We start from the raw sequence: 14,079 nt of genomic DNA on the forward strand, positions 1-14,079 counted from the left end.
AAGACTTTTTCACAACCAAGAGCCTGTTTTATTTCTACTTTCCTCTCATCAAGACTCCACATATTCAAGCTGTTATGCACTTTTTATTTATTTTTCATTATTTAGTAAACGTACTTGGAATTCTCATTCCTAGCTTCTGATCATTATGAGAAAACTAGCACTATCCACAGGGCTGATATGATTTCAATCACTCAGAAAAGAAACTTAATATTGAAAACAGCTGTGCAGCTATATTATGGGTAAAATGAAATATTTGGATTAATAGTTTTGAACAACGAAAGTGCCTCTTGGAAAACCAATACCAATAATCACAATGAAAGTTAACCTTCCTACTTGTGTTAACCTACTTGTGTCCTCTGTGTGCTTTGCACATCTTGAATTGTCTAACCTTCATAGTGAAACTACACGTAGGTTCCTTCATTATTTGTATTTATAGGTGAAGAAGATGAGGCCCAGAGATGTTTAGGGACATGTTAAATATCACACCCTAGAGGGCAGTGGGGTGCAGACTCTCTGCACCAATCACTGTGCTGACCACCTCTCAGCTCTGCCTTTGAATGTCTGCATCTCAGAGAACCTGGTTTTGAACCTCACTCTCTTTAGTTAATGTCAGAGTTCATCTCTTAACATTATTCTGAAGTTTTCACTGGCCAATCTCTGCATTAGGAATTTATACTCTTCTCTCTGTAGATGGTTTCTATTCTTCTAATACCGATCACACAGTGCCTTACATCATTAATGATTTTTCATACTGTTATGTTAAAATACAGATGATGCCACAAAAAGGTACGCACATTTTAAGAAAGGAAAAAAACTATTAAAATTGTAATATTCAATATATACCAATAACAAAGGATGATTACAAGTCACATTTGACTTCTGCAATTACAAGACGTGCTCAATGTGGTCACCATCAGAGTCCAGACACTTCTGATTACGGCGAACTACTGCTTGAGCATAGATAACACATTTAAAGTGTATATACATTTTCTTGGCAGCTCTGGTATATTAAATTATTAAGAACAGGGGAATATTTTCCCCATTTCTTATCACTTCAGATAATTTTGATTCAGTATTTGAGATGAAAGATAATTATGGAATGATGGAAGAAAAAAGAATGAACACCATCATTTTAAGAATATTTGAAACAGACTAAATTAAAATGGGGACATTAAGCCTGGACTATATAGAAAAGAGAAAAGTCACAGAAAGAGAGAAATAACATACAGAGAAACATCAAAATCATAATCAGGGAAGTAGCAAATGCTGGGACTTAGGTAATTTTTGTTATGAAGCACACCTTTTCCTCATTTTATGTGCATAGTAAACATGATTATTTCTAAAGTGGCTTTGCCAAGGTCATGCAGCTAGTAAGTAGTGGAGCTGGGATCTGTACCCAGGCCATCTGACTTGGGCAATTGTATTCTTAACCAAGAAGCAAAATGACTTGGCTAGATTAATATCCATCCTAGGTAGATTATCAGGATTGCAAAAGATGAGCTGACAAAGATGAAAGATTCCCCAAAGGACAATATTTTCAGAAACAAATTATTAAAAACATAAAATATGATTGGTAATGAAAATTTCTATGAGTACAATAAAAATGCAATTTTATTCCTATTAATCAAGTCAGATAATCAAATAATGTTACAAGATGGATAGCCTTTTCTTTTTTGTTTGTGTACCAACTTTTCTGCAGAATCAACAACATTGAAATATTGGCCATACTTGTATATAAAAAAAAGGATATAGAAATACATATATATGCAAATATACTTATAGAAAATTTCTGGAAGGACATAGAAGAAACCAAAAGGAGTTATTTCTGGAGAGTAGGATTATAGAATCAAATAATTTGGAGAGTGATTGTAATATTTTCTTTCTATATTCTTCTTCTTTATCATGATCATGAGTTACTTTATAATAAAATAAAGTTAATAAGTGTATAAAATATTGACAAAATTTTATTCTTATCAATAACAATGATAATCTCTAGCATTTGGGAGAACTGGAAAAAACATACATAATTCAATTGGAAAATTGTCAAATAAGTGTTTGTTATAAAAATCTATACTTTATCACACTATTAAGTTGATAGTTAAACTATGGAAAGTATAATAACAAGGGAAGAACTGTTAAAACAATTCTATGCCAAAATCAAAACACAAAATTGTATTTTACGATGATTTCAATCACATATACTGTGTATGGTATGAATTAGAACTTGAAATAGAAAAATCATAAAATTGCATATTGGAATTATGGGATTTTATTTTCACATAATGTTTGTAGAAGAGGTATCCTAGGGAATTCAGGATAAAGAGGGACATGTATGAGTAAAAGCATTATTTAGATTATAGGCATATTAGGAATTTTATACTGGGTAGAATTCATAGGCTGAGAGGATCACTATTCTAATGGGATAAGTTGAAGAATAAAAAGAGTAAAGAGTAGTTTCCCAAATTATGCCAACTTCAAAGTGTTATCCAGACATTTGTTATATCAAGACTGTCAGTGAAGCTGATATCTTGAACATCCGAGGCTTTGGTAAATGGTTGTTAAAATACAGCAAATTTCATCCAGTATCCTGAAGGGGTCTGGGAAAATGGACACAAAAATGAATGATACCAACTGGGAATAATTTCTTCAAGAAAGGATTCTCCAATGATATTCATGCTTAATATATTGGAGTACTGCTGTTGAGATTTCAAAGCTCACAGATAAGATGCACAATACATGAAATATACGTGTTGTGTGTGTGTGTGTGTGTGTGTGTGTGTGTGTGTGTGTGTGTAAAATCTATTTTTAATTCTTGGGGAAATAGAATAAGGTAGGGCAACTGAACTTCATTTTTCATATGAAAGCTAAATTTCAAAGTGGTTAAGTCATTACTCAAGGAAAGTATAACTTCTGCAGTTCTCAGTTGCAGTAGAAATCAGAAATATTAAAGAAATTTTATTTATTTTTCTTTTTAATTAAATTTATTGGGGTGATATTGGTTAGTAAAATTATGCAGGTTTCAAGTGTGCAATTTTATATCACCTATGAATCACATTGTGTGCTCTCACCCATAGTTCACCTGCCATCACCATATGTTTGATTCCCTTTTCCCTCTTCTACCATCTCCCCTCCCCCCTTACCCTCTGGTAACCACTAAACTGTTGTCTGTGTCTATGAATTTTTGTTTCTTTGTTTGTTTTATTCATTTGTTGCTTTTAGTTTTGCATCCCACATATGAGGACCTTTATTTTTTTATTTCCCAAATGCAAAAGCTTTGGTCAAATGGAGTGTTTCTGAATCAGCAGGGAGTTCTGGGAGAGGCTTGCAAAGATTCCTTGGGGATTAAAGGTAGTTGGAGGAAACAGGAGGAAGCAGAAACAAGGAATTCAGAGTTCAGCCCACAGATTTTCTCAAGATGACACTTCCTTTCTTATCTCTGCAGATTAAACCTTTGTCAACTGCATCTGACCTACAGCCACTAGTATGAGGATGAATCACAGTGTGACTGAATTCATTCTGTTTGGGTTAACACAGGATGCAGAAAAGCAGAAAGCAATCTTTGGGGTCTTCTTGATTCTTTACTTCATGACGCTGTTGGGGAACTTTCTCATTGTGGTGACTATTAAAACAAGCAGGACCCTTGGGAGTCCCATGTACTTCTTCCTGTTCTATTTGTCTTTTGCTGATGCCTGCTTCTCTACAACCACAGCCCCCAGATTGATTGTGGATTCCCTTTCTCAGAAGAAGACCATTTCCTACAAGGAATGCATGACTCAGGTCTTTGCAGGACATTTCTTTGGGTGCATGGAGATCTTTTTGCTCATCCTGATGGCTGCTGATCGCTATGTAGCCATTTGTAAGCCCTTGAGATACACAACCATCATGAGCCGGCGTGTCTGTGTTGTGCTGGTGATTCTTGCTTGGGGGGGCTCTTGTGTCCACTCTTCAGTACAGATTCTCCTGGCTTTGAGATTGCCATTCTGTGGCCCCAATGTGATTGACCACTTTTTCTGTGACCTGCAGCCCTTGTTGAAACTTGCCTGCATGGACACTTATGTGATCAATTTGCTACTGGTTTCTAACAGTGGGGCCATATGCATGGTGAGTTTTATATTGCTGCTCATCTCGTATGTTGTCATTTTGTACTCCTTGAGAAACTACAGTGTGGAAGGGAGGCGAAAAGCCCTTTCTACATGCTCCTCCCACTTCATTATGGTTGTCATGTTCTTTGGTCCATGTATATTCATATACACACGCCCACCAACCACATTTCCAATAGACAAGATGGTGGCTGTGTTTTATACAATTGTGGCACCCCTGCTCAATCCTCTCATCTATACACTGAGGAATGCAGAGGTGAGAAACGCCATGAAGAACTTATGGTGTACCAAACATGACTTCAGTTGATGAGTGATACATGGGAGAGAGGCTTGGACATCTGCAGATTTGCAAAGATTCCTTGGGGATTAAAGATAGTTTGAGGTAACAGGAGGAAGCAGAAACAAGGAATTCAGAGTTCAGCCCAGAGTTTGGTTTTGTTTCACCGACATGAAAATGAATATTCTTGTTAGGAAGCAAATAATTAAGAAACCTGAGAGGATTGCATCATTATTTGATTACTGCTTAAATCCATAACCATTTTGAACAACCTATGATGATTCTTACTTGAATTCTATCACCATCTGGCAATTTTCACATGGTAATTTAGCTTCCTGTACAATTTTTCCTTCAGAAAGAAATGTACTGACTAGTGACAGAATAATTGTGTGTGTGTGTGTGTGTGTGTGTGTGTGTGTGTGTGTGTGTTTGAAGGGGTATATACACACACATGCATCAATTCTATTTCTAAGTTTATTTCTAGTCCTTGGGAATGTGGTCGTCAGAGCTAATCCATAGGAACTGGACACTTACAGAATCAAGGTCACTGTCTTGACAACCTGAGGATTAGGGAAGATGTCCTGAGAAAATGCTTTTTTGGGAATCTGTGCCTGAGCCTGCTTCACGGGGCTTATCTACCATGATGGACCCTCAAGCTCCAATAAAGGCTGGAAGCATCAGTGGAAACGTAGACTGCCACTTGAAAACCTGTCAAAATTAATTATGTGAGTGGTGAGGGAGGGAGGAGTCTTGCATTCCGATGAGACAGGCAGTCCCTCCAGGCAGTTGCGTTTTGGGTCTTTCACAGTCTGTTTACACAGGAGGGGAAGAGGCAGTGAGAGTTTGGCAGCAGGAATCTGCAGACAGGAGGCTAAAGGGAAGAAAGGAGGGCAGGAACAACGCATGGTGAAGAGAGGAAAGGTGAGAGGAAAGTGGCAGTTTTGTCCAGATGGGAGAGAAGGGGCATCGTCTTCCTCATGTGCTGAGTACCAGCTTTGGGTACATGAACATTTGCAGGAGAAAATGCAGCTTCAGGGTATTCCTATATCATTGACCTTCCTTGGCTGTTATGCTTATTTGAGTATCAGGAAAGAAGTTTTTTTTTTCCTTCTGTAGTATCTCAAAACTCAAAATTCAGATTTTTGGGGAGAATCTGGGATTGAAAATATGGTCTAATACTTCTCAACACTGATCTTTTAGTTTTACACGTGAATCTTTAAACATGTGTACTTTCATTTTTGAAGATAACTTAATCTGTATGTAAATACACGCCTACCACCACCACCATCTCATAATCTCATAATCAAGTATTCTCATGTTATTTCAACACCCAAGTTTATAATTGCCATCAAATTGGCCCCCAAAAGTATGACTTTTAGTCATATGGACCAATGAGAAAGGAACACGATGAACTTCATAAGTACATAAAGCATTACTATCAACTGAAGAAAAAATGTTATGTTGCATCAAAGACTCCCAATAGTTCTGATTTAGACGAGTGGTGGCAGAATAAATATTTAAGTCCCAAATGGGAAGTTTGTCACAGTTCTTAATACCATATTCACAGGTGGCAATTTAGTTTCGCACTCCTTCCAAATGAACACTTTCACTTTTCCTGATTTTATGTCTTACAGTTCTGTTTTGAAAGCATTTGAATCTGGTCCTATGTGTTGCTCTTATATTTAAGTGTAATTGGTTTTTAATTAATGGAGACAAAATAAAAATAAAACTTTGATTTCTATCTCTTCTTTCTCGGTGAAAATTAATAGTGTGGGGGAAAAGCTTATCCCTGCCTGAATGAAAACACAGAAAGCTTTAGGAATTTTATTCTTATTATTAGAAAACCAGAGCCCAGATTGCCGTAGATTTTAGGGAAGGGCTCAATTAAAGAGGGTGGGAGAAGTAGTCAGGGGATAGAGAGGTTTTACTTAATCTCATATCTTAACAAGCTGGCTACTGTCTGTGGGCTTGGCAGGTGTTAAAAGCTTTTTGTTCCCTTCTTTTTGGGGATTTCCCCCCTAAGCCTTCTATTTCTAGTAACCTTGACATAGGAAGAAAATGTCTGTTTCTTATGATTGCTGTTGACCCTCGCTTGGCCCTCAGAAAGCCAGTGGTTACCTTCAAAATTGTGTACCCTTCCAAGTGGCCTATTTGGACTGGTCCCTAGAAGAGCTGCTTATGGCTGTACTATGGCAGTCCCTGGGAAACCATCCATGCATTTCTGCTCTGAAGAATACAGTAACGTAGAAACATCCTTAATGTAGGTTGATGTCTACCAGCCACCCTGACTCTACCAGTAAGTCTGCCAGCCTCTCTCCCTGCCTACTCTTTTCTGATCTGAGTCCCTTCAACCCAGCAATAGAGAGGATTGCATGCTAGGTGCTCAGGATGACACTCTGAAATACCCCTTCATTACACACACACGCACGCACACACGCACACACACGCACACGCACACACACACACACACACACACACAGTTTGTGGTTGGGGTGAGGGGTAGGCATATCTCTACAGTGATTTCCCTGAAGTGCTCTCACAAACCACTCTGCCAATTTATACTCTGACCAGGTTTATATCCTTTATACAGTTTCAGGATATTTATGTTTATCATTTCCTTTGGTTTGGAGATAGGCCCTGGGTGATTTGGACATACTTTGTAACTTCACATCTATTGTGTCTAGTCAAAATTTCAGTTTTAACACTTTGTTACATAAGAAATGTTAATTCATAAATAATTTGTGTTAACACTCGACTTCAGGAGAATTTATTTTCATTTACAAAGGGACTGTTTATTACTCCAATTTGAGAAACATTTGTTTGTACTCATGTAAGAGATACATGTTATGGACCAAAGTTTGTACAGTTCAACCTTATCTGTAAAAGGGATAAACTTTGAAGTGAATTGGACAGATTGACTTTTGGAAGGAGTAATGAGGAAAGGAGAAAAGATCACTTCAGGGGGAGGGAAGAAAGTCTGGAAATCAATCTTTGATTGGGTCAGGGGGAAAAAAAGAAATAACAGCAACTTCATGAAAGATTAAAGAGAGCGCTCATAAAATTGTTTGCGATTTCTGTGGTGAGGGGAGCCATTTTCTGTCCCCCATCTCTGCATTGTGGTGTGAGCCTTCTTGGACAAAAAAAGAACCTCAGAATCCTGGAGAGCGTCATCACTAGGGTGTCAACAGACAATGGGGCTAATTTTGGGGACCAATCACTTGAAATAGCTGGACAAGTAGGGTCTCTGTGGGACCCTAGCAGATGACGATGAGTCATAGAGTTTTTAGGGACACTTGCAGAGATCTCTCACCCTCCTTTCTCCATCTCATGAGTCAGGAGAGGATCAGAGTAAAAGCTAGAATGGTGGTGTTTGAGTAAGCAGAAGTGGGTTAAATAATATGAAGTTCTGACAATGAAGTTCACAAACTGTTTGCAACAATTTTGCTAACCTTTTTTAATATCAGAGGGATTATTCATTCTGAATTTGTACGAACTGGACAAACAGTTAACCAAGTCTACTATTTGGAAGTGCTGAAAAGGCTGTGTGAATAAGTTAGATGAAAACGACCTGCACTTTTCGCTAACAATTCATGGCTCTTGCGTCATGGCAATGAACTAGCACACACAGCACTGTCTATGAGGGATCTTTTAGCCAGTAAACAAATAACTGTATTGGAACACCATCCCTACTCACCTGATCTGGCCCCCAATGACTTCTTTCTTTACCTGAAGATAAAGCCATATAGAAAGGAAGATGTTTTGATGACATTCAGGACATCATGGTAATACGACGAAAACTCTGATGGCCATTCCAGAAAAAGAGTTCCAAAATTGCTTTGAGTGGTGGACTAGGTGCTGGTGTCACCATAGCTTCTCAAGGGGAGCACTTCGAGGTGACTGTAGTGATATTCAGCAATAAGGTATGTAGCACTTTTTCTAGGATGAGTTCGGGAACTCAATTGTCATACCTCGTATCAGTTACAAACTTTAAGGAATGTCTTTAGACTTTAGTTCCATGACAATTGGGATCATGACTCTCTTGTTCAATTTTGTAGCCAACAATCACAGAAGCTAGTATTAATTAATAAGCAATTTGATGGAAGAAAGGAAAATAAGGAAGGGAGAAAGGGAAGAAGACAAGCGGGAAGGAAGGCAAGCAGGAGGGAAACCACAGATGAAATCAGACTGGAAGATGATTCTCACTAGTAATAACTAATGAACCTGCCTGAGAATGAACTGTGATGGCCATGAAATAAACAGAAGATGTCTGTCTGAGAGATGCTAATGTCTCTAATTTAGAGGTACAGCAAAAATAAAGGTGATCAAGTCATGGCACCCTTCAGAAGGAATACCTTTCACTGCTGCAGCCAGAGGCATTGTCAACAGTAGCTCTGAGAAACTATATGCACTGGAATTTTTTTATTTCTCTTTATTACTTATTTTTAAAATTTTTATTAAATTGAATCAGGGTGACATTGGTTAGTATAATTATATAGGTTTCAAGTGTAAAATTCTGTAATGCATCATCTGTATATCACATTGTGTGTTCACCACCCAGAGTCAGTTCTCCTTCCATCACCATATATTTGATCCCCTTCACCCTCTTCTACCACTGCCCTTCCCCCTTACCCTCTGGTAACCACTGAACTATGATGTTTCTGAGACACTTGGGCTTGCTGGTTGGCCCTGGGACCTTCAGCAAAAGTATGACAGATGGTGCAATGGATTCCTGGCATTCTCCCACCGCAGTTTTGGTCTCTACCTCCTGTACCTTCATCCCGGACCTTTCACTTCTCCTCATTGGAGATACCTAGCAGGCTCTGTCATACCTTGGGGGCAATTCTTAAGCCAAAAGACTCAGTAGTAATATGGTTTCCCAGGTGGGAAATTCATGTTGTAATGTAATCTATCTCATCTTTAACAAATTGTAACCATTGGAAAGCAAAGATCTGGCTCTCTGTGGAAATGCACATATCTTTAAAAATAAAAACAAAATACATAAGTATTCAAGAATTCCATCCCATTTTCCTTCTTTCTTGTCTTACTCTCTATAGTGATTTAAAATCAGATAGGATTAGAAACGGGAGAACTTAATATGAATAATTGAAAATAACTAATTGTTATTATTAGTTGCCTTTTAGAAAGAGAAAATTGGAAATTCAAGAGGTTGAAATTAACAGACCCTTAAGACTCCCATCATGCCTCTAGAAGAGATGGGCACAGGTTGTTTTCTGTGTCTTAATTATTTGTCCTCCACATGTATGCATGGCTACCTCTGCACTTCTTTTGGTTTATTATTAAAATGTGTCCTCTCAATAATGACTTTTCGGACTACTTCATAGAATTGCAACTCCCACCCACTAACATTCTGTATCACTTATTCTTCCATCTCTGCTTAATTTTTCTCCTTAGCACTCATCATACTGTAACATATCATATAGTTTAGTTATTTATTTTGCTTTTTTTTAGTATGTTCACTAGAATACAGTTTATACGAGGGTAGGGATTTGTGTCTTAAAAAAAAATTACCATTAAGGGTGGCTGGGTGGCTCTGTTGGTAAGAGCGTGAGCTCTGAACAACAGGGCTGCCAGTTCGATTCCCACATGGGTCAGTGAGCTGCGCCAGTAAGCTGTTCCCTCAACAACTAAGATTGTGAACAATGGTTTGACCTGGAACTGGGCTTCCGTTAACTGCTGTGAGCGGCCAGCAGTCAGCGTGAGCGTCTGGCAGCCGGCTAGAGCTGCCGTGAGCCATGATGAGCCACCGAGAGAGGCCAGCCGACAGCTGATGCCCGACTGCCTTAGCCGGGTAGAATGCAATGATCATAATACCAACATGGGCCAGTGAGCGGCGTCCTTCACAACTGGGCTGAAGAACGACAGTTCAGAGGTGGGGGGCAGGGGAGGAGGGAAAATTACTATTAAATCCCCAGTACCTAGAATAGCATCTGGCACATAGTAAGTGGTCAAAGAATTTGTTGAATTAATAAAAAAAGGTTCTGAAATATAGACATGGGCTTCTGCTCTTCCGTGAGATTCAAAAATTGTGGCCAAAAATGCTCTTGTCACGAACAACTAGAAAGCCAAGCAAGAATCTTGGACCAGACTCCCTCTTATTCTCAGAAGAAACAATATTATAAAACCAAAATAGAGCAGAGACAATAAGGAAAAAGTAGAAGATAAAATTGAAGAGAACAGAGACAAAGCCAAAATTTGGTTCTTTGAATAAAATTGATAAACTACCACCATTTGGTAGTAGTTATATGAAGTACACATTTGTCAAAACTCATTTCCATATTGTATGTAAATTATACCTTAAGAATCAATTTAAAAATAAAATGTTAAAAAAATTTTTCTTTTGTTTCCCTCTCTTTCCCCTTCCTTTGTCTGCTGACTTTATTCACTAACTTCAAATTATTTTAGAAATTATAGAAATTTTAATTAGTAGCTTTTATGTTAATTATTCATATTATGTTTTCTCAGTATCATTAGGATTTATAATAATTATTTTAGCTCACGGAAACATTTTATAGATGAGGAAATGAGAAGAAACTTGCCTTAAGTCACAGAAACAAATAATGGAGCTAGAATTCAATTATATTAGAATACATCTACTCGAACCTTGCCTGGGCTCAGAGCTTTGTCCCCCATTAGGAAAGATTTGGCAGGAAGGACACATCCCTTGGTAACTTTTAGTAGTCTGTGCCTCCTGTGCCTTTGAAAGATGCTGTTCCTTAGAGCAGGGTGCATGGTGGAGCGCTTGGTAACTGAATGGGAGGTGTCCCTCAGGATGGACTAGGAGGGGGGAGGGCTCTGAGAACAGAATCTGCCTGTTCACTGCCTTGTCTGGCATTAATTGGCCCATGATCTGCTGTGACCCTGGATTAATTGCACTAATGAGCTCACTGAGAAATTGTTCAAGCTCAGGTGGGAAGGGTGGTGTCATCCTCCTCTAGACGCTGGGCACTTGTGAAGTTATATGCCATTCCTATAAATATCTGATGGAGGAAAAAGAAATGTTTGATTCAAGTGCTCTTTCAGGAAATGTTTGAGGTATTAGAACTGGCTTTAGAGAGTTTCTATCACAGGATACTGGGGATATTTCGTTTTTACTCTAGAAAGTTCTGAGAGTAGAAGTAAACTTCCTGCTGTTTTTCTAGACCCTTTTGGAGAGTCTAACTCAGGCTTTCTAGGAAGGGTTGGTTATCCATGGAGTATCTTTACTCCCCATAGATTCTGCAACAGAAAGCTAAGTGGATCTATTTGAAGTACAATTTATATGTTGCCACCATAGTGCACAGGATTCATCTTGAAAGTAAGTCAGAATGGACAGAGTAAAAACTATGAGTTCTCTATTGGATATCCCCTCTTTTTTATAAGAAAAAGGTAAGTCTTCAAACCCACCCAAACTATTTCTTTTCTCTTGCCTCCCATTCAGGACTAGGTTGTAGGGCAGTTGCCATCATTCAGCTCCGTCTCCTGAAGTTCCAGGCATTATTTATTTATATTCTCCACGGTTATGTGAAGATCCTGATGTGTCAGAGTTCCCCAGCTTTCACTGGCCTCTGCCTGATGCAGCACTGTCTCAGGCCTCATTCTCATTGAATCGGGGGGTACATTGAAGGGGGTGGAGACATAGTATAATATAGCTACAGATGTTTTTTTAACTTTATTGGGGGAACTGTGTATTTCCCATGACCCATCAGCTTCAAGTCAAGTGTTGTTCTTCAATCTTAGCTGTGGATGGCACAGGTCAGATCCAACTTTAGTTGCCGTTTTTGAATCTATTTGCGGGGGGAGGGGTGGTGCAGCCCACCATCGCATGGAGAAGTCGCACCGGCAACCTTGTTGTTAAGAGCATGCGCTTTAATCAACTAAGTCATCCAGGCACCCATTGGTAGCTCAGCAGCAGCTCAGCTCAAGTCATTGTTTTCAATCTAGTTGTGGAGGGTGCAGCTCACTAGCTCATGGGGAATCGAACCGGCAACCCTGTTGCTCGAGCTCACACTGAGCCACTTGGCTGTCCCAGCTACAGATTTCTTATTTGCAAAGCTTAGCGTCAGGAAAGAATAGGGATGCATACAGATAATATGTGATCAGTCAGCATTGATACTGGTGATACTATGATTCTATAATACTATGATACTGATTATCCTAATATTAATGATACTAACGTCGCCTGTCTTAGATCTATTGTCACCCCTGCTTACAGCCAGAAAATCACGTCCTCATCCTGGGGTTGGAGTAAGGGGTAATATGAGGAGTGGAGGAGAGAGAAGCTAGACCATCTAGTGAAATCTTAGGGCAAATTCCTCTTTCTCCCTAACATGGTGCTTTGCTCACCTTGCACTGTGGGGTTTTTCCTGTCTCCGTCCTCGATTCTTCTTTGTTTTCTATCTTTTCGCCACAATCACATTTTTTCCCTCTTTGGCTCTGATTGTGTCATCATTTTCTAACCTCTCTGTTCCCTCCTCCTCACTGTTGCAAATATACAATTTAAATGTTGATTTCTTTGTTTGACCCATCCTGAAGCGTGCATCCATAGGATAGTCAGAACATGTACTGATGATGTCAGTGGCTTTCTTCACCTGTTTATGGTTTCTCGGCTTTACACTGAGTCTGGTGCTTTGCGTGACAGTATGGGGCCGAGTGTTAGAGAGAGACGGCCATGGAGTGTGAAGGCTTGAGTTCTGAGCTGATTCCTCACTGACTACACTCTGCTAAATTCTGCCTCCCAGAGCTTAGCCTGAAATTCACAAAATAGGACAGTGTAACTTGCCTATGAGATACTGTAAAATCAAGTGAACAAAAGATACTGAAGCATAAAGAGAGAAGGCTGTAATTAGGGCTCTCATGATTCAATAAACACACACACACACACACACACACTTAACATTGGAAAGCCATTAGCAAGAAAGTTATTTGACTGAAAAACCTAGAAGGCTTTGCTGAGATGATGGCATTTGAACGGCACCCCCTGTACACAGATGGGGATTAGCCACCATCACCTACGGGAAACTCAGAGAATAGAGGGCCTGAGCGTATACATGAGAGAGAGTAGCGTCAGCCTTGGCCGGAGCAGCAGAAGGGGAAGCAGTGGGCAGAAAAGTGGGCAGCAGGATGATGGCACCGAGCCAGAGGCTCTGAAAAACACTGCATTTGAAAACCACAGTAACCATTTGATTATATTTATGATTCATTATACTTTTAAAATGCTCACCTTTTCTTTTCAAGGGGCAGCTAATATAAAAGAGAGAACAGACAGAGTGAGGAGGGAGGGTCTCCCTGACACGGTCCTTTCTCTCTGTTTAGAAACATTGCGCACCCGTGTGAGGATCCACTTAAAGGATTGTAGTATTTGTCTCGATGATGATAGCCTTTCTAACTGGTGTGAGGTGATATCTCATTGGGGTTTTTATTTGCATTTCTCTGATGATTAGTAATGTTGAAAATGTTTTCATATGTCTGTTGGCCATCTGTATGTCCTCTTTGCAGAAATGTCTATTCAATTCCTCTGCCCATTTTTAATTGGATTGTTTTTTTGTTGTTGTTGTGGAGTTGTATAAGTTCCTTATAAATTTGGATATTAGCCCCTTATTGGAGGTGTGGTTTGGAAAAATCTTCTCCCATTCGGTTGGTTGCCTCTTTATTTTATCTATGGTTTTGTTTTTGTTTTTGTTTTTGCTGTGCAGAAGCCTTTTA

General features: G+C 39.1%; 1 protein-coding gene across 1 annotated transcript; it reads left to right on the forward strand.

Annotated features, from left to right (window-relative positions):
* The first annotated feature begins 3,483 nt into the window (after nt 1-3,483).
* Nucleotides 3,484-10,456, forward strand: LOC109378391 (olfactory receptor 4C11-like). The gene is made up of 2 exons (XM_019634786.1): nt 3,484-4,384; nt 10,413-10,456. Exons 1-2 carry the CDS (start codon nt 3,484-3,486, stop codon nt 10,454-10,456), a joined length of 945 nt encoding a protein of 314 aa, XP_019490331.1.
* The last annotated feature ends 3,623 nt before the right edge of the window (nt 10,457-14,079 follow it).

Source organism: Hipposideros armiger, unplaced genomic scaffold (assembly GCF_001890085.2).
Source record: "Hipposideros armiger isolate ML-2016 unplaced genomic scaffold, ASM189008v1 scaffold_1940, whole genome shotgun sequence".
NCBI classification, from domain to species: Eukaryota; Metazoa; Chordata; class Mammalia; order Chiroptera; family Hipposideridae; genus Hipposideros; species Hipposideros armiger.